This window comes from Erpetoichthys calabaricus, chromosome 15, assembly GCF_900747795.2.
Source record: "Erpetoichthys calabaricus chromosome 15, fErpCal1.3, whole genome shotgun sequence".
In the NCBI taxonomy this organism is placed as follows: Eukaryota; Metazoa; Chordata; class Cladistia; order Polypteriformes; family Polypteridae; genus Erpetoichthys; species Erpetoichthys calabaricus.
In genome coordinates this window covers 29,077,566-29,098,367 of record NC_041408.2, presented here as the reverse complement: position 1 = coordinate 29,098,367, position 20,802 = coordinate 29,077,566, and the positions used below count along the sequence as shown (strand labels likewise).

The 20,802-nt window shown below is 42.2% G+C and overlaps 1 protein-coding gene across 1 annotated transcript in view; it reads right to left on the bottom strand.

The window, feature by feature from the left end:
- The window catches only part of commd1 (copper metabolism (Murr1) domain containing 1), a 113,477-nt gene extending 104,466 nt beyond the window's left edge, over window positions 1-9,011 (bottom strand). Inside the window, exon 1 of the mRNA XM_028821040.2 lies at window positions 8,799-9,011. Coding sequence (XP_028676873.1) covers window positions 8,799-8,972 — 174 coding nt within the window. The 5' untranslated portion in view covers window positions 8,973-9,011. The remainder of the gene's footprint in view (window positions 1-8,798) is intronic.
- Between the last annotated feature and the right edge of the window lie 11,791 nt (window positions 9,012-20,802).

Below are 20,802 nucleotides of genomic sequence, written 5' to 3'. Positions count from 1 at the left end.
TATTAATTTCAGATGTTCAAATCTCTGAAGTGTAATCTATAAAATGCAAAAATCCTGGTAGTCCATTAAGGCACTGTAAAGCTGCAGCCCAAGACAAGTCTAATACCACAACTAGTCGAGACTGCATCAAGATCAAGTCTAAAGGTGGGTTGAGACTAAGTCTAGCGCTTTGAGTACTGAGAAAAGCGTTATATAAATGTAATGAATTATTATTATTAAATAAAAGTGAGACCAAAACCAGGCATTAACTAGAATAAAAGTTGTTCCAGCCCAAATTTGCAAATTTTTTGATAGCACAATCAAGACTCTGCTCTACTGAAACTCTGTAGATTCAATTTAGACAATGGGTTAAAGTACGGAAAAGGATCTCATCAGTCATTGACTGGGAACGTACACAACAGGACACTGAAATGTGGTAGTGGACATGTAGCACTAATCCCAAACAAAAAAATATGATTGATCTTCAAATGCAAATGTTCTTGAACGAGGGGCCTTGCACTGAACCACTACTTCCTCAGAGGTAGGGCAAATCAGTTGTGTGGTGCCCAATGGCAGGATAAGCACTATAGCCCACAGGGTATCATAACCCAAGACAAAGATTAACCAGGTACAAATCCGCCAGTGGTCATGAGTCCAGAGCCCATCCAGTCACAGCCATCAGTAGAAAGGAGGATGGATGAAAGAAAGCCTCAGATCCTCTGGCCCAAATCAAGCCAGAAAAAAGAGTGGGCAACCATCAACACAGACCTTGTCCAGTTGCTAGAAGGTTGGAAAGGAGATGTTGAAAGAAAACTGGAGAAAATGGGGGCGATCATTTACACCTTATGGAGTAGAGAGGTTCAGGGTGAAAATTAAGAACACAAGGACACAGAAGAAACCATCAGCTCAGTTCAATTCCAGGAGACAGCAGGAGATTGAAAGACCCGTGAAAGAAATAAGGAGCCTGAAAACACAGTGGAAGAAGGCCACAGAAGTTGAACGGAAAGGTGTCGAGGCACTACTGGTTGACATTAAGCTGTGTTTTGCAACACTGTTAATTGCAGCAAGTCTGAGGAAGCAACACAAGAAGAATGTGCAAACTAAACACCATTCCAGACAACATGCCACCAATGCAACCACCAGAATACAGATGGACAGAAGGTCTCCTACATGGAGTGAAGTTAGAAGTACAGTAAAGTGGGCTACATCAGCATCAGCCCCATGGGCACAATGACATTCAATAGAGGTTTTATAAAACTATCCCCGGCATCCTGAAGTACATACGAAAGCTAATGAAGGTGACATGGAAAAAGTGAATCATACCAAAGGCATGGTGAAGGGCAGAAGGGATCCTGATTCCCAAAAAGAAAAACTGCTCAACCATTAATCAGTTCTGCTAGATCAGTCTCCTGAACGTGGAAAGAAAGATATTCAATATTGCGGCCCAAAGACTCTCAGTGTTCTTGCAGAATAACAACTTTAACAATGCCTCAGCGCAGAAGACAGGGATAGGTGGCTTTTCAGGATGTTTGGAACATGCTAACATCATCTGACACCAGGTGCTGACAGCCTTAAAGGAAAAGAAAGATCTGTATGTTTTTTTCTAGATCTTGCCAATGCCTTCAAGTCTGTTCCACATAAGATTCTGTGGGCAGCATTCAACCTCTTCCATGTGCCAGAGGGCATAGCAAAGCTGGTCAAAGCCGACTTCCAGGATATGTAGTTCTGCATAGCAACACAGGTCAGCACCACTGCCTAGCAGCAGCTGGAGACTGGCATAATTACAGGCTGCACCATCTCTTCCCTTCACCATGGCAATGGAGTTCATCATACATGCATTATGGTGGGTGGTTGGAGTGAAATCTCTGAAAAATGGACTACGTCTTCCTCCAATCAGGGCATGCATAGATAACATGACAAGAATTACAACAACAAAAGCATGCACCAAACACCTGCTGGATAAACTCCAGGAAAACATCAAATGGGTACGAATGGAGATAAAACCCGGCAAATCCTGCAGCATCTCCATTGTTAAAGGCCGGCTCACCAACGAGAGGTTCTGTATAAATGACAAGCCAATGCCCACAATTCTTGAGGAGCCCATCAAAAGCCTTGGATGTTGGTACACCGCAGACATCAAAGATCACAAACAGGTGGAACAACTCAGGCAGGACACAATTAGTGGCCTTAAGAAAATTAACACTGCTTTCCTCAGAAAACTAAAGCTATGGTGCTTCCAATTTGGTTTGCTGCCCCGTCTCATGAGGCCAATTAGCATCTACGAGGTCACACTACCCTATACCAAATGGCTGAAGGTACTGGTGAGTGCACAAGTGAGGAAGTGACCAAGATGCCTCAGCAGCTTAGGCCTGTATGTGAAAGGAGCACCCCTCTCTGCCTATATCAAGCCTTGTGGTGGAGTGTAAATGCTCCAAAGTAAGACTGGATATGACAATCGTAGAGTCCGGTGACCCCTTCATAGAAGATGCCATTCCAATGTTATTGACAAGGGAGGAAATGGGACGCAACTTTGGTAGTGGCAGAAGCAAAGCCTGCCCTCAGACACTGAGACAAGTCCAACATGGCAGAGAGGGACTTGGTTTGGGACCAACAGCACCCATATGGCAAAATGCTACACCAAATGAACGCTGGCATCAGGTGGTGGAGAATGTGTGCCTCCAGGAGGAAGCGGCCAGATGTGCCAGAGCAGTCTCCCCAGCCCAACAAGGCTACTGGATGAGATAGGATGGCATAGAGCGATGGAAAAAATCACATGAAGCAAGCTGTGGAACGTGGAAACAAACAGGTTAAGTTTCATTGTCAGAGCCATATAAAGTGGGGAAAATAAGCATTGAACGCATCAACATTTTTCTCAGTACATATACAGTATTTCTAATGGGGCTATTGACATGAAGTTTACACCAGATTTCGGTAACAACCCAAGTAATCCACACATACAAAGAAATCAAAACAAATAAGTCCACAAATTATGTGTAATAAAGTGGAATGACACAGGGAAACAGTATTGAACACTTGAAGAAAAGGAGGTGCAAAAAGGCATGGAAAGCCAAGAAACCAGCTGAAATCTGTCAGTATTTAAAAAGCAACCCTGCCCCTATCAATGCAAATTAATATCAGCTGGTTTAGTCCAAATTGATGGCCTATAAAAAGGTTTCTCATTACCAAGGTGTACAAGCATCTCATGATGGGTAAAAGCAAAGAGCTCTCTCAAGACCTTTGCAACCTTATTGTAGAAAAATATACTGATGGCATTGGTTACAGACATATTTCTAAACTTCCGAATGTTCCAGTGAGCACCGTTTGGGCCATAATCCAGAAGTGTAATGAACATCATTTCACCATAAACTGGCCACGACCAGGTGCTTCTCGCAAGATTTCTGGCACAGGGGTCAAAATAATAATCAGAAGAGTTGCCCAAGAGCCAAGTACAACTTGCGGAGAGCTTCAGAAAGACCTGGGGGGGTATTTTCCGTACGTCGCTTAAATCATCCGAGATCAGATGCCTCATCTTGGATGAGTTAATGCCAGTGAAACTCATCTGGGATAAGTCGGTTTTTCAAACACAGCCGTGTAGTAGATTAGTCTAGCTGGATCTAATCATCCGAGATGAATGCGCGCACCCGCGCTGAGTGAAAAGCCCATATATATTGAGTCTAGAAAACATGATCAGCAAGTCTTTGATAGGCTGTAACAAAATGACGAAAGAACGGGTGCATTTTTTTTTCCCACAAGCGGAGCAAGACCTTTCATTTGAAGGATATGAAGAATTTCAAGATTTAATATGCACAAAGGGTAACACTGCAAAAGCAGCCCAAACCAGAAAAGACGGCTGGCAAAAAGTGGCTGACAAATTAAAAACGTGTGCATTGTACTTACTGAGAGCAGCGTTTCATTTCCTATGTGTCAGATTAATTATTATTTAATATGTCATAATTCCAGATCAAACGTGAGCACAAGGAGAACACGGGAACAGGTTAAAGTGAAGTAAAATGCCCATGGCCCTGTTTCTGAGGGCATTCCACGGGGAAGCTCCTCCCCAGAACCAGTGGCAGGATGCAGTGGTCACTTCATTTCAGGTAAAGGATGGTCATTGCATATATTTGTCCTCAATGTGTGCCATAGGTATGTTCCGTATAGCCCTTTTTTTTGTTGGGTCAGTTGCAGGGAATGTCATATCCCTAGAACCTGTGTCTGACCAACGAGATATTGACAAAGGTCAAATATTTGGTGAAGACACTGTGTGTGATTATTCATCAGGAGGAGAGGTACATTTTCCAAATAATGTTTGATCAAACTCCACTCTGATCAGTCCCATGTGCCCCAATCACATTTGGAAACCCTGAGTAATGAGAATGTTAGGCTGATTGTGAGATTCTTTATGGAACTGTGGGTGTTTTTGCCTGTGTATTCCCCATACCTGCAATGGCATGAAATGCCTCTTTTATTGACTGCACATGCAGGTGTCCAGGAAACACTATGAAAACCCGAAGGAAATATTTCAGAGCCAAACAGACTTAATGAATTGCCTGGCAAACTGTACTTTTAGATAGATTTTCCGCATCGCCTACAGTATATAAAAAAAGTGCCGCTTGCAAAAAAGCTCAAAGCAATGCCTACTGTCAGTGTGGTTGTGAGAGCCCGACTTCGAATATAAGGTCCTAATACATTTTTAAGGTACAATATTCCCCCTCGGCTAAAGCGGTATCTTTCAAAAAGAATTTCCTCCAGGAGCAATAAAGGATCTTGCCGATCGCGCAAACCCCTCTCTATATGAAATTCTCTTCTTATAATTTGCGTACCGATATCAATTGGTTGCTCATTCATGAACGGTGAAGCCATGACTGAATGAATTCCATGCACGGACACTGATTAAGTGTGTGAGCTAATCCTCGTTTACATAGAACAAACCTGCTCCGAGCAGGTTTGAGGATTAGGATATGTTGCTATGACAACACTTCCAGCAAGAGTTTCTAAAAACCGACAGATCCAGGATCAGGCCAAATTGTCAACAATTACATCCAGCTAAACGAGTAATCCACGTACGAAAAATACCCCCCTGGAATTAGCAGGTACACTTGCTTCAAAGAAAACAATAAGTAATGCACTCAAAGGACATGGCCTCTATGCACGCTCACCACGCAAGACCCCACTGCGGAAGAAAATGTTGAAGCTCGTTTAAAGTTTGCTGCACAACATTTGGACAAGCCAATGAAATACTGGGAGAATATAGTCTGGTCAGATGAGACCAAAATTTAACTCTTTGGATGTCATTGCACATACCATGTTTGGAGAAGAAATGGCACTACACATCACCCCAAAAACACCATACAAACAGTGAAGTTTGGAGGTGGGAACATCATGGAGTGGGGCTGTTTTTCAGCATATGGTGCTGGCAAACATCATATAATTTAAGGAAGGATAAACGGAGAAATGTACCGGGACATTCTTGATAAGAATCTGTTGCCATCTACCAGGATGCTGAAGATGAAACAAGGGTGGACATTTCAGCATGACAATGATCCCAAACACACAGCCAAGGAAACTCTCAATTGGTTTCAGAGAAACAAAATAAAGCTTGCTAGAATGACTCAGACAATCACCCAACTTGAATCCAATTGAAAATCTATGGAAAGAACTGAAGATCAGAGTTCATAGAAGGGGCCCCCAGAACCTCCAAGATTTGAAAACAGTTTGTGTGGAAGAATGGGCCAAAATCACACCTGAGCAATGCATGCGACTAGTTTCTCCATGCAGGAGGAGTCTTGTAGCTGTCATTACCAACAAAGGTTTTTCTACTAAGTATTAAATAAATTTCAGTAAGCATGTTCAATATTTATTCTCTGTTTCATTCCACTTTATTACATATAACTTCATTTACGGACTTATTTGTTTTAAATTTCTTTGTATGTGCGGATTACATGGGTTGTTGCCGACATCAGTTGAAAATTTCATGTCAATAGCCCCATTAGAAATAGATTTACTTAGGAAAACATTGATACATTCAATACTTATTTCCCCCACTGTATGATGTGCTGCCTTCGCCAACAAACCTACATATTTGGTGTGGAGAGGATTTAACCTGTCACAAGTGTGCAGCCCAAAGCAACCCGTAAACACATCCTGGTGGGTTGTAATAACAGCTTAACAAAAGGAAAATACAGCTGGCTTCATAACAAAATGCTGAGGTGCTTGGCCTCAACACTAGAGGACAAGTGAGAGTGTCAACCAACGCCATCCCCCTAAATACCCAGACTACCTTCCCGCCACTAACATCCTTCATCTAGGAAGGGTTGAAACAGGGGATCAAACCCTCACCTCCATACTCATGCCTGCTGAATACAGCCAGCCATTGGAAAATGCGTGTCGACTTAAATCAAAGACTCACCTTCCCATATGAAATCATTCTGTAAGCTGGCAATTACCAAGTAATAGGCTACAAAGACAAAGCACCCCACACAAGTTAACAAAAAAAGAAAAGTACTATAATAAGGAAAATGAATAAACTCATCTTTATCAAATAATTTAGCTTTTCAAAGATTTTGGAACCTGCTCAATGCAGACCTTCTAAATAATTCAGTTACTCTTCTGTAATATGTTCTACAATTTTTTTTTCTCCGTTTAGGTAATGAGTTTGTGTCCTTTACAATATTACAGATGTCACTGTTGCACTTAAGAAACAGGAGGACATGACTTCCTTCATTTTAATTTTAATACCGAAAACCAGAAAAACATGTATAATTTTTTAAGCCTGATTAGAACATCCGATCTTATTAAACAGCAACTGCCGTAGATGTACCATCCTGCAAAATTTCAGCTTTTTAGTTAAAATGGAAACAGTGTTTGGGTTGATGAGTGAGCAAGTGAGTTAGAACTACTGATATTATATTTATAATATATCACCAGAAAGTGCCACTGCTGTGTAAAAATCTTTTGTTGATCTAATAACAAAGAATATAGACGCTTATTCACATAATTACTACAGACCAGTAGCGCTTAAGTCCCACATCACAAAGACCTTCAAAGGGCTTGTCCTGGACAGTATGTGTTCTCTTGTGAAAGATCGCTGGATCCACTACAGTTTAGAATGGATTGGATGATGCAATTATCCATCTACTCCACAAGGCAGTACTGTGAGGATTATGTTTTTTGATTATTCCAATTCCTTCAATACCACCCCTGTTAAATGGTACATTCAGAGATATGCAGGCAGATGAGCCTGTGGAGTATCTGTCTGTCTGACTGACTGCAGTTTGTTAGGCTCAAGGTCTGTGTCTCTGATATGGATGCAAGCAACACTGAAGTACCACAAGGAACAGTCCCGTCTCCCTTTCTGTTTACACTGTACACCACAGACTAGTAATATAAAATCAAGTCATATTGCTTGTAGAAGTTCTTTGATGATTCTGCAGTAAGTATTGATATTTGGGGGGGGGGGGTGACATAGAGTTTAGGACTCAGGTGGAGAATTTTGTTTCTTGATGCAACGTAAATTGTCAGCAGCTTAACATTAGCAACACAAAGAAACCAGTTATTTATTTTTGCTGCGCCAAACAGCCTCTATACCCAGTCAGTATTTAGGTGTGGGTGTAGAAGTGGTGCACTGCTACAAGTACTTGGGGGTCCACAACAGTGACATGCTTGACTGGTCTAGTAGCACAGAAGATCTATACAAAAAAGGATAAAGCAGACTTTTTTTTCCTTAGGAGACTGCATTCATTTAATGTGGGTAGAGAAATCATTTACTTGTTCTAAAACTCTGTGACAAAAAGTGTAAACCTCTATGTTGTGTTGTGCTGGGCCACTAACATCACCTCAAGAGTGGCCCACCGAATCAACAAGCTGATTAAGGAAGCAGACTCACTCATTGGACAAACTCTTAAGATAGCAGATGAATTGAGAAAGAAGACAAAATTTATGGCCATTGTGTAGAATACTGAACATCCTCTCCATGAAATGCTATCTTTGAGTATTCATAGTCAACAACTTCTCCAACAGCAGTGTGTCAAGTATTGCTGCTAGGGCTCCTTTACACCAACTGCAAAATATCGTTATAATACCTCACTGTGACTGCTCCCTAACCTTTAGCCATGTCAGAAGGTTTCTTTCTTGTAATTCTTTGTATTTGAAGGAGGTTGCTGTTGTTATAATATTTCTTGAGCTTTTGTAAAATGTTAAATATCCATCTTGGAACAATTAAAGCACTATCTATCATTTCATTAAATAGGCACTGTATATTGCTAGCTGCAAATATGATCTTCAATGAATATTTGATTTGTGGTCAAAAATGAACACGACCAAGATATTAGGGAACCATACACATTACCCAAGAAAAGCCTGACTTATCTGTCTGAGGACAAATGACTCGAACATTCATAACAAACAAGGGGCAGAGCCTGCTTTCCCTCCAACAGTGACTAAACTGCTCAGAGATTACTTTTACAGCTGTTGGAAAGATTACAATTGCCTTTGCAATTACTTGTTAAACTTAATATTCTAGTAGTTAACAAAGTGTTACGTGTTATTGTGGATTGAACATGTTTTAGTTACTAATTAATTGTGCTCTATATCGCCGACTGAAACTGCAGATTTTTCACTTGAGAACAAGAAAAGGAATCTATTTGAACACTAATTTGATCATCGTGATGCGGCTGCCTCTTTCTCTTATTATTCTTGTTAATCTGTTCTATTTATATGTTACTTCTTGGTACAATATACGCATCAACGCATAAAAACTTAAGAATATGTCATTGAAGTATACAAGCGATACATAACGGGCACAGAGTTGCAAAGAAACTTACCTTAAGCACTCCCTTCATTTTATCCAGAAGCGCTTTAAACTCTTCTTGCGATAAACCGGGGTAAAGCTCATTTTTCAAGAGTTCTTCTGTAATCTCCAAGTTGTTATAGTACACCGACTGTGTAATTCCATTCAATAAGCCAGTCAAAGACTTTGAACTGTCCAATTCCGCCATGTCCGGATTCTGTCATGTGATCATGGTCACGTCACGTGGCTCGTTGAATTACAACAGCAACACAATTACGCATGCGCATTTCCAGATTGGTGTCCCAGATTGTTAAACGATCGCTGAATTAAACGTTTGTAAATAAAATGCATATATTTAAAAAAAAAATCACCGTCAATTTCGGGCGAATTATTTTAATTGGCATACAAGGAATTCTGGACTGTCAGGAATTTTTGTAATACCATAGAAAAAGAAATTACATGGTTGAGCCAATATCCATCCATCTATTATCCAACCTGCTATATCCAAACTACAGGGTCACGGGGGTCTGCTGGAGCCAATCCCAGCCAACACAGGGCGCGCGCGCACACACACATACACACACACACACACACTAGGGACAATTTAGAATCGCCAATGCACCTAACCTGCATGTCTTTGGACTGTGGGAGGAAACCGGAGCGCCCGGAGGAAACCCACGCAGACACGGGGAGAACATGCAAACTCCATGCAGGGAGGATCCGGGAAGCGAACCCGTTTAGAAACGGTGTACTCTACTTAAGAAAAGAGGAGTTTTATCGTGGTTTATCTATTTATATAAACCAACATGTTGTTTGTGTTTTTTTAAAAGATTTTTTTTTTACTAATAATAATGTAACATCAAACAAAACTTGTATTTCTTTAACACATTTCCATACAAAGCATATAAAGGTTAAAGTGCTTTACAAGATGTCAAAGAAATGGTTATGAGCCAAGAAAACAATAAAATTAGATAAGAATAATAATGAATAAATAAAACACAAATAATTCATAATTACATAAGATAGATAAATAATTAATAAAAGTATTGTATTTAAATATAGACTAAATGCGAGTCTGATAATAAGCTGAGGTGACAAAGGTTAATTCCGCAATGGCATTAACAGCAGTTATCTATCCATCCATCCATCCTCTTCTGCTTATCCAAGGTCAGGTTGCGGGGGTAGCAGCTTGAGCAGAGATGCCCAGACTTCCCTCTCCCCAGCCACTTCTTCAAGCTCTTCTGGGAGAATCCCAAGGCGTTCCCAGGCCAGCCGAGAGAGATAGTCCCTCCAGCGTGTCCTGGGTCTTCCCCTGGGCATCCTCCCAGTTAGACATGCCCGGAACACCTCACCAGGGAGGCGTCCAGGAGGCATCCTGATCAGATGCCCGAGCCACCTCATCTGACTCCTCTCAATGCGGAGGAGCAGTGGCTCTACTCTGAGCCCCTCCCGGATGACTGAGCTTCTCACCCTATCTTTAAGGGAAAACCCTGACACCCTGCGGAGGAAACTCATTTCAGCCGCTTGTATTCGCGATCTCGTTCTTTCAGTCACTACCCATAGCTCATGACCATAGGTGAGGGTAGGAACATAGATCGACTGGTAAATTGAGAGCTTTAACTTGAGGCTCAGCTCCTTTTTCACCACGACAGACAGATGCAGAGCTCGCATCACTGCGGATGCCGCACCGATCCGCCTGTCGATCTCATGCTCCATTCTTCCCTCACTCGTGAACAAGATCCCGAGATACTTGAACTCCTTCACTTGGGGCAGGATCTCGCTCCCAACTCTGAGAGGGCATTCCACCCTTTTTCGGCTGAGGACCATGGTCTCGGATTTGGAGGAGCTGATTCCCATCCCAGCCGCTTCACAATCAGCTGCGAAACAATCCAGAGAGAGCTGAAAATCACGGCCTGATGAAGCAAACAGGACAACATCATCTGCAAAAAGCAGTGACCCAATCCTGAGTCCACCAAACCGGACACCCTCAACACCCTGGCTGTGCCTAGAAATTCTGTCCATAAAAGTTATGAACAGAATCGGTGACAAAGGGAAACCCTGGCGGAGTCCAACTCTCACTGGAAATGGGTTCGACTTACTGCCGGCAATGCGGACCAAGCTCTGACATCGATCGTACAGGGACCGAACAGCCCTTATCAGGGGGGCTGGTACCCCATACTCTAGGAGTACCCCACACAGGATTCCCCGAGGGACATGGTTGAACATCTTTTCCAAGTCCATAAAACACATGTAGACTGGTTGGCAAACTCCCATGCACCCTCCAGGACCCTGCTAAGGGTGTAGAGCTGGTCCACTGTTCCACGACCAGGAACGAAAACCACACTGTTCCTCCTGAATCCGAGGTTCAACTATCCGACGGACCCTCCTCTCCAGGACCCCTGAATAGAATTTTCCAGGGAGGCTGAGCAGTGTGATCCCTCTGTAGTTGGAACACACCCTCTGGTCCCCCTTCTTAAAGAGGGGGACCACCACCCCGGTCTGCCAATCCAGAGGCACTGTCCCTGATGTCCATGCGATGTTAGAGGCGTGTCAACCAAGACAGTCCTACAACATCCAGAGCCTTGAGGAACTCTGGGCGTATCTCATCCACCCCCGGGGCCCTGCCACCAAGGAGTTTTTTGACCACCTCGGTGACCTCGGTCCCAGAGATGGGGGAGCCCACCTCCGAGTCCCCAGGCTCTGCTTCCTCATTGGAAGGCATGTTAGTGGGATTGAGGAGGTCTTCGAAGTACTCCCCCCACCGACCCACAACGTCCCGAGTCGAGGTCAGCAGCGCACCATCCCCACCATATACAGTGTTCACACTGCACTGCTTCCCCCTCCTAAGACACCAGATGGTGGACCAGAATCTCCTCAAAGCCATCCGAAAGTCGTTCTCCATGGCCTCCCCAAACTCCTCCCACACCCGAGTTTTTGCCTCAGCAACCACCAAACTCGCATTCCGCTTGGCCTGCCGGTACCTATCAACTGCCTCCAGAGTCCCACAGGACAAAAAGGTCCTATAGGACTCCTTCTTCAGCTTGACAGCATCCCTCACTGCCGGTGTCCACCAACGGGTTCAGGGATTGCCGCCACGACAGGCACCGACCACCTTACGGCCACAGCTCCGGTCAGCCGCCTCAACAATAGAGGCACGGAACATGGCCCATTCGGACTTAATGTCCCCCATCTCCCTCGGGATGTAGTCGAAGTTCTGCCAGGGGTGGAAGTTGAAGCTACTTCTGACAGGGGGCTCTGCCAGACGTTCCCAGCAGACCCTCATAACACGTTTGGGCCTACCAGGCCTGACTGGCATCCTTCACCACCATCGAAGCCAACTCACCACCAGGTAGTGATCAGTTGACAGCTCCGCCCCACTCTTCACCTGAGTGTCCAAGACATGTGGCCACAAGTCCGACGACACGACCACAAAGTCAATCATTGAACTGAGGCCTAGGGTGTCCTGGTGCCAAGTGCACATATGAACACCCCTATGCTTGAACATGGTGTTCGTTATGAACAATCCGTGACGAGCACAGCAGTCCTATAACAAAATGCTGCTCAGGTTCAGATCGGGGGGGGCCATTCCTCACAATCACGCCCTTCCAGGTCTCACTGTCATTGCCCACGTGAGCATTGAAGTCTCCCAGCAGAACGAGGGAATCCCCAGAAGGTATGCCCTCTAGGGACTCCAAAAAGGGTGGGTACTCCAAACTGCTGTTCGTCGCATATGCGCAAGCAACAGTTAGGACCCGACCCCATACCCGAAGGCGGAGGGAGGCTACCCAAGGCAAACTGGTCCTAGGTGAGGGATGAGACAAAGAGCGGTTCAACAAACCTTCAATGAACAGCAGTTATAGAATAGCAATTAATTATAAACCGGGGATACATACACGTATATAACCAGCAAAAAGTAACAATATAAAAAGTCTGATAAATGCCTTCTCTGTAACTTATTTAAGTAATCAATAAGTTTTGTCAGCTTTGCCGCTTATTGTCTTTGACCTTTTTTAGGTAGATAGATAAAAACGTTATTAATCATAAAGAGAGTTGCAGTGTTACAGGAACAGACATAAAAAGATAAATATGCATGTAACAAGAATTATCATAATTTTAAGATGCTAACAAGGTACAAATACAAATATAACAAAAATGACAAGCAAAGAAACAATGTGCACATATGTACTAAGTACAAAGTGATTAGAATTGCACATACTTAACAGTTATAAACTTAAGTTTGGACTCTACGTCACAAGGGAACAGTCTGAAACTAGGCTTACAGTTTAGGATTCTAGCTTTGTGAAGTTTTTTTTTTATCAAATAAGCATCATTTGTTTCAATATATGGAATAAAAATCATAATTTCAGAAATCTGTTAGAGCTTATGAAACATAAAAATAACAGAGCAGCAACCTCTAACCAAATTATTTTGAATGGGAACAGCCATAAAATAAATGGATAGTTTCATCTTTTTTACACAATGAACATAAAGAGGACATACCTTCAAAACCTATTTAGCCATCTGTAAAAACGCATATTTTTTGAAAGTCACTGGGGAAATTTCTAAGGACTGGAAAATAGTAAGTATTATCCAAATACATAAAAGGGATGATTGAACAAAGACAAGCAGCTATAGGCCAGTAAGCTTAACATACTTCACAGGTGAATTAATGGAAGGAGTTATTAAGATGATATTATTAGGCAGGTTCGAGGCATACGTTTCTCTTCCACTTTGCTCTTTTTAGCTGCTTTCTTACTTCTGCCCATATGTCCTTCCTTTATGAACATTGTCTAACATTATCATCTTTTACCTTTCTCTTTGTCTTCCTTATAACTCTTTCCTCTTCATGACTGCTAGGATGAGTCCATGCTCTTCTCCTACCTGACTTTCCTCTTCATTTGTTTTTCTTTCCATCACTCTTCACCAAATCCACATTTCAAAAGCCTCACGTCTCTTTATACCTTTTTTACACAATGTCATTTCTAAATGCTTCTTTAGCCATTCAAATTCTAGTTCTGATATCTTTAGAACAAGTGCCATCTGATGTGTTAAATCTACCTAAGTAGTGGAACTCCTCCATCTCTTGTAATGTTTCACTTTCAACAAAGTTATTTCTGCCTTCTCTGTTAGGTAGCCTCATCAATTTAGTCTTTTTGTATATTTACTTTTGTTCCAAAATCTTTTGATGCTTAATTTAGCCTAGTAACTTAAATCTGTTGTTAATTCCATGTCCTAGTGAATGCTGCTGTCAACTTCCAATCAAGATGTTTTCTGCCAAGTCTTCCAAGACTTCTTTCACCATTGCTTCAGCAGACACAACGAAATGTGTTGGGGACAATATGCACTCCTGACTTAACACCCTTTCCAAAAACTGCTTCATCTGATTTACGATAAGTAGTGCAAAAATGTGTTTATTCACAATCTGATGGAGGATATTCCCTGCTAGCCTTCTATACAGTTTCTTACTTCTCTATAGTCCCTTTTCTGTGTCTTGCATTACAACCAGGAAGTGTGAATTAACCTAGTGAATGGAATGGCATTCAGAATAGCATGGAGAGGATTTCCTTACCTGGCTGGGTGACCATAACGGATGGATGGTGTGAATGGAGGCACAGCCCAGCCAGGATGGCTCCCATTCCTTTTCCTAGTCAACTTGTCCAATTCCTCTCCCGATGAGGATGATCACTACATTCTTCCACCTCTCCTCCCATCTCTCTCTTAACCCTGGCCTGCTACTCCTGTTATGAGAACCTTCTGACTAACTTTTCCCCAGATTACAATTTTGTAATTTTTTGGGCCTGAGATGACTTCAAATTACATGGACAGGTCACTTCTCAGTCAAGTCCCAGAACCAGGAGCAGTGCTCATATTTATCAAGCATCTCAGAGTAGGATAACGGTCAAAACCATCCCAAATATCTCAGAGTGATGTAAATTTGCTCCTGCTCTCAGTAGTAGGAGTAACAGTATTTTATCAGTTTTGCTATTTTAGGCAACTACTCCTAACTTCACCCCAATTTAAGAGAGTTTGTGAGCAGCCCTAGCTTGCAAGTGGCTGGCAGAAGATGGTATTCAGGCAGAGATCAGCAGGCACATTCTGGGAAAGGCGAAATGTTTTGGAAATGCTAGATATCAATGAGGGGCGGCACGGTGGTGCAGTGGTAGCGCTGCTGCCTCGCAGTTAGGAGACCTGGGTTTGATTCCCAGGTCCTCCCTGCGTGGAGTTTGCATGTTCTCCCCATGTCTGCGTGGGTTTCCTCCGGCCGCTCCGGTTTCCTCCCACAGTCCAAAGACATGCTGGTTAGGTGGACTGGCGATTCTAAATTGGCCCTAGTGTGTGCTTAGTGTGTGGGTGTGTTTGTGTGTGTCCTGCGGTGGGTTGGCACCCTGCCCGGGATTGGTTCCTGCCTTGTGCCTTGTGTTGGCTGGGATTGGCTCCAGCAGACCCCCGTGACCCTGTGTTCAGATTCAGCGGATTGGAAGATGGATGGATGGATGGATAGACATCAATGAACTCATAAAAAGATATTGATCTGACAGACAAGGAATAATATTCATAGTAATTTTTGAATGTCACATGATCATTAGCTGTCAGACAAAATTAAAGTGTTGGTAATGTTACATTTTTATGGCTACTGGGAAAATGCAGCTTTGCAATAGTGTTTATTTTAGGACATTACAACAAGCCACTTCTTGAATTTTTGCACAAAACTTTGAATGCATTTACAACACGTGAGGTAATACACAGGTTAATACATTTTCCTACCACTCCTGGGGCCTCATGTATAAATGGTGCGTACGCACAAAAATGTTGCGTACGCCAGTTTCCACAGTCACATCGGGATGTATAAAAACAAAACTTGCCGTAAAGCCACGCACATTTTCATGCCAGCTAAATCCTTGGCATACGCAAGTTCTCCGCTTGGTTTTGCAAACTGGTGGCACCCAGCGTCAGAGCAGTGCTACTGTTCCAGTGTGGTTTCCCTTTCTTTTTTAGATCCACATCCCTGACATGGCTTTATCAAATACACTGAAATTAACCGCATATTGTTTATTAGTTTAAGGCATCTGATTGTAATTAACCCGTAACAATATGATGGTCCACGAAATGGCCAAACTATTCCAAATACCATAGCTGCTTTAGCGTTGTTACTCTCAAGTATTTATCCCACTGTATCTGAGTGTAGAATCACAGTTCTCAAGCAGCTGATCGGAAAGAGAATTATCAGGATACATCACGAATGTAATGGATTCTGTGTCTTGTTGGAGGAAGAGAAAGCCCGTTTAAGAAGCACGTAATGATTCACACACATAAAGCACATAGAAGAACACAAACAAAACAAAGCATTTAACGTGCTACTTTACTTACGATGGGATTTGAGAAACTAGTAAATTAAAGATTTTAAGATGAAGTTTATGATGCTCTACTTTAATGACAAAATAAACTATGTGATTAAAGTCAAACTTTTGAGATTAAAGTGCCGTGCTTTTTTTCCCACTGTGTGCCTATTTTTTTCTTTTCTCTGTACCCTAATAAGCTTCCATATGACCCTCAGATGGTGGGCTACAACTCGCCTTTTCACGGCGGCTTTGATATCTGACAAGTTCTTTTTTATTTCGGGCACTGTGCGACTTTGTGAACTTGAACTTTAGAGTTTCTCCAACACTCAATGTCACTCAATCAACTTCCTTTTGTTGTTTATATCACTGTTTAAACCAACAAATAGTTTGTTTTTCCTCGCCTCCACTTGGTATTTGCTGAAATTCTTCTATTTTCCCCCGTGCTTTTGCCATTGTTATTTTTAACAGAATGCTAAGCTTAAGGGCTATTTATATCGATTTGCATATTCAAAGAGGCATAATTCTGGGGGGAGTTGGGGAGTGGCGGCAGGCGCATGCATGTGCGTTACTTTTCACACTGACCGGGATTTATGTAGCAGAAGAACGTGGAAGTTGGTGTATGCATAGATTCATGCATCTGGATTTTTTTGTGCGTATGCTCATTTCCGCTTTTGTCGGTACGCCATGTTTTAGTGTGAATTCTATGCACGCCGTTATGCATGAGGCCCCTGGTGAGGTAATGTTAAAGCAAGCTGCATTAATGGAAATTACTGGTTTGTCTTCTGGGGGGGGTCAGGGGCAGGTCGACAATAAGGGCGTTCTGGGTGTATGCCCAGGGACCTGTGATGGCAAGGAGCCTTTTCACCACATCCCAGAATTCCATGTAAAAGTGTTTGCAAGAATTTGCCCTTTCCTGATTTCCTCTATTTTTGCTTGTTCATAACACATTAAAGTTGTTTCTGGTCTCCAAACAAATTTGGTATAACAAAAAAGACAAATTGAGTAAACACAATATACATTTTTTAAATGATCATTTGATTTATTGAAGGAAGAAAGTTCACAGGTCCCAGTGGCTTCCCTAGCCTCCTTCACTTGTATACAGACATATTCTCTTACTGCCAGCATGCTGCTTTCTATTCACTAGGCTGTGTCTGCCTGCCTGCTCTGTCACCTTAGTCTTGCTCTTGTTAAAGGAGCACCACACTTCATATAAATGTGTTTGTTTTGTTGCAGCAGCTTTTATGCAGACAGGCCTTGAGCAGACCATTTTTTTTCCGGCTCATTCATGCTTACACCCTGTGTTTGACATGCCAGCCTGTTACAGTGTAGGAATGGGGTCACTACCACACTTAACACCGCTTCTAACAGCCTGGTTTGCATAAATTCTTTTTTAGAGCAGTTGATTTATTGTAATGTCCCACAGCTGATATGGCTGAGAGTGTGACAGCACCACATGCTTAACCCATATAGTGGGACAGCCTTGAGGCCTAATTTCAGCAAGTTTAAACTAATGTTGCATTTTAGCCTACAGATTTTTTTTTTTATTTACAATACAATACAATTTATTTTTGTATAGCCCAAAATCACACAAGAAGTGCAGCAATGGGTTTTAACAGACCCTGCCTCTTGACAGCCCCCCAGCCTTGACTTTCTAAGAAGACAAGGAAAAACTCCCAAAAAAACCCTTGTAGGGTAAAAAATGGAAGAAACCTTGGGAAAGGTAGTTCAAAGAGAGACCCCTTTCCAGGTAGGTTGGGCGTGCAGTGGGTGTCAAAAAGAAGGAGGTCAATACAATACAATACACAGAACAGAACAAATCCTCTGTATACAGTATAAAAATAAAAATTTTACAAGTATGGAGCAGAATTTAACAGTAGATGATATCACATAATATGATTTGGATTTGTTTAGAGTCCTGGGGCCTCGTGTATAAACGGTGCGTATGCACAGAAATGTTGCGTAAGAACGTTTCCACGTTCAAATCGCGATGTATAAAACCTACACTTGGCGTAAAGCCACGCACTTTTCCACGGTACTTCATACTCTGTCGTATGCAAGTTCTCTGCTCGGTTTTGCAGACTGGCGGCACCCAGCGTCAAAGCAGTGCTACTGTTCCTGTGTGGTTACCCTTTCTTAGATCCACATCCACGATGGCGGCTTTATCAAATACACTGAAATTAACCGCATGTTGTTCATAAATTTAATGCATCTGATTGTAATTAACCTGTAACAATATAATGGTCCACAGAATGGTCAAACTATTCTAAATACCATAACTGCTTTAGCATTGTTACTCTCACTGCACATTCTTCTTCTTCTGTCAGCTGCTCCCGTTAGGGGTTGTCACAGCGGATCATCTTTTTCCATATTATTCTCACTGCACCACAGTATTTATATCACTGTATCTGAGTGTGAATCACAGATCTACAGCGATTGGAAAGAGAATTATCGGTATACAACATCAAGCACTCGCTGCCTCAGCCTTTCGCTGTTTGAACTGCCGTCATCCGACCAACGCTTCACAGCCTTTCCTGTTTGGACCTCGCAGTTCATAAACAGTTTCATCCCAAAAACTATACACGCACTCAATCAGTCCATCAAGTGCTCCTTGTAGAACTGTTTGTACCTGCAAGTTACCGTGAGGTAATTGTACTTATGATACAGTAATAATATTACACAACTTGAACCACTTTATAAAGCGTGTATTTACACATGATGACGATATCATTTTTAAGATGAAATGCAGCAAAATATGTTGATTATATTATACAGATAAAACTTTAGCTTTAACTACACGGTGCAGCAGCGCTAGTGAGCTTGAGCTTCGTTCACGGTTTGTTCCTGCCTCACGCTGTATTCATGCTGTGGCTGGCGCGAAGGATAGATGGATAGAATAATTAAACATTACGAATATCTTTCAATGTTCGTTAAAAGTTTTGAAGAATCGGCGTTCTAAGCTTACAAATGGCTTAACGTCTATTACAGAGCTGATTGTATGGCAATTGGGTATTTGGAGAAAGAAAAGTAAGGACAGGAATTGGGGGTTAGTATGTTTGAAAAAGACAGTACTTCTGTAATAAAGCATTTCATTGAAGGTCGCGCATGGCACAGCAAGCATCTTGCTGTAAGACATGAACAATCACTGTGCCACCGTGTTCCCATGTTTAATAACATGCTTTAACTCATATCATCATGAAAATGATATCACTTATACTTCTCAGTATTTTAATTATTCAGAGAGCTGTAATATTACGAACATAATGGATTCTGTGTCTTGTCGGAGGAAGAGCACGTAGTGATTCAGGCACATAGAGCACATATAAGATCAAATACATAACAAAGCATTTAACGTGCTCCTTTAGTTACGATGGGATTTGAGAAACTAGTAAATTAAACAATTTTAAGATGAAGTTTATGATGTTCTAGTTTAATGACAAAATAAACTACGTAATTAAAGTGGAAATTTCGAGATTAAAGTTGACATTTCGTGCTTTTTTCACACTGTGCGCCTTTTTTTCACTGTACCCTAATAAGCTTTCATATGACACTCAGACGGTGGACTACGAGTCGCCTTTTCACGCCGACTTTGATAAGTGACAACTTTTTTATTTTGGGCACTGTGCGACTTTGTGAACTTGAGCTTTCGAGTTTCTCCGACACGCTATATCACTCAATCAACTTCCTTTTGTTGCTTATATAACTGTTAAAACCAACAAATGGTACGTTTTTCTTTGCTTCCATTTGGTATTCGCTGAAATTCTTCTATTTTTCCTCGTACTTTTGCCATTGCCTTTTCACAGAACGCTGGGCTTAAGGGCTATTTATATTGATTTGCATATTCAAAGAGGCATAATTCTGGGAGGAGTTGAGGCGGGACAGCAAGCGCGTGCACGTGCATTTATTTCCACGCTGAGCGGGATTTATGTAGCAGGAGAACGCGGAAGTTGGCGAACGCACAGATTCCTGCAAATGGATTTTTCTGTGCGTAAGCACATTTCGGCTTTTGTGCTTGCGTCATGTTATAGTGCGAATTCTACGCACGGAGTTATGCATGAGGCCCCTGGAGACCTCAGCCATCAAGCTGCCTCCCCCATTTGGCCATTCCACAGCTGAAACAGCGCTGGGCCAGCCAATCCGATGAAAGAACCCCTCTACCCCACGATTCCTGCGATCCTCCATCAGGGATGACTTCACCTTAGGCAGGCAAAACAGCTTGGCAGGTGGGCCATGGCACCAAGTGCCACATTTGAGTACTGAGAAGAGTAACAGAATAGGTGATGGTTAGTAACAAATTATAACTATCATGTTACTTATGTTTTAGTGCTAATGACTAACAACAGAGATGCAGTCTGTACGGTTAATCAGCAGCTCTAGTCAGGATATGCTAAACTGAAGTAGTGAGTCTTCAGCTGGGATTTAAAAGCTGAGACCGAAGGGGCATCTCTTATAGTAGCAGGCAGATCATTCCACAGTTTAGGGGCCCTGTAACTAAAATCACAATTTGTGCCTATTGTCAAGAATTATCAAAATTTATCATCACACATTGCCAACACACTTCATATATGGAGCACTTCATTGAGATTTAGGGAACAATGAAACAGCTGTGTTTACAACTGCAACTAGTAAGATGTCTCCTGGGGTACCACTGTGGCTGCAGATTTTCATTCTATCAAGTTTCATAAATAAATGGTTCAGTCT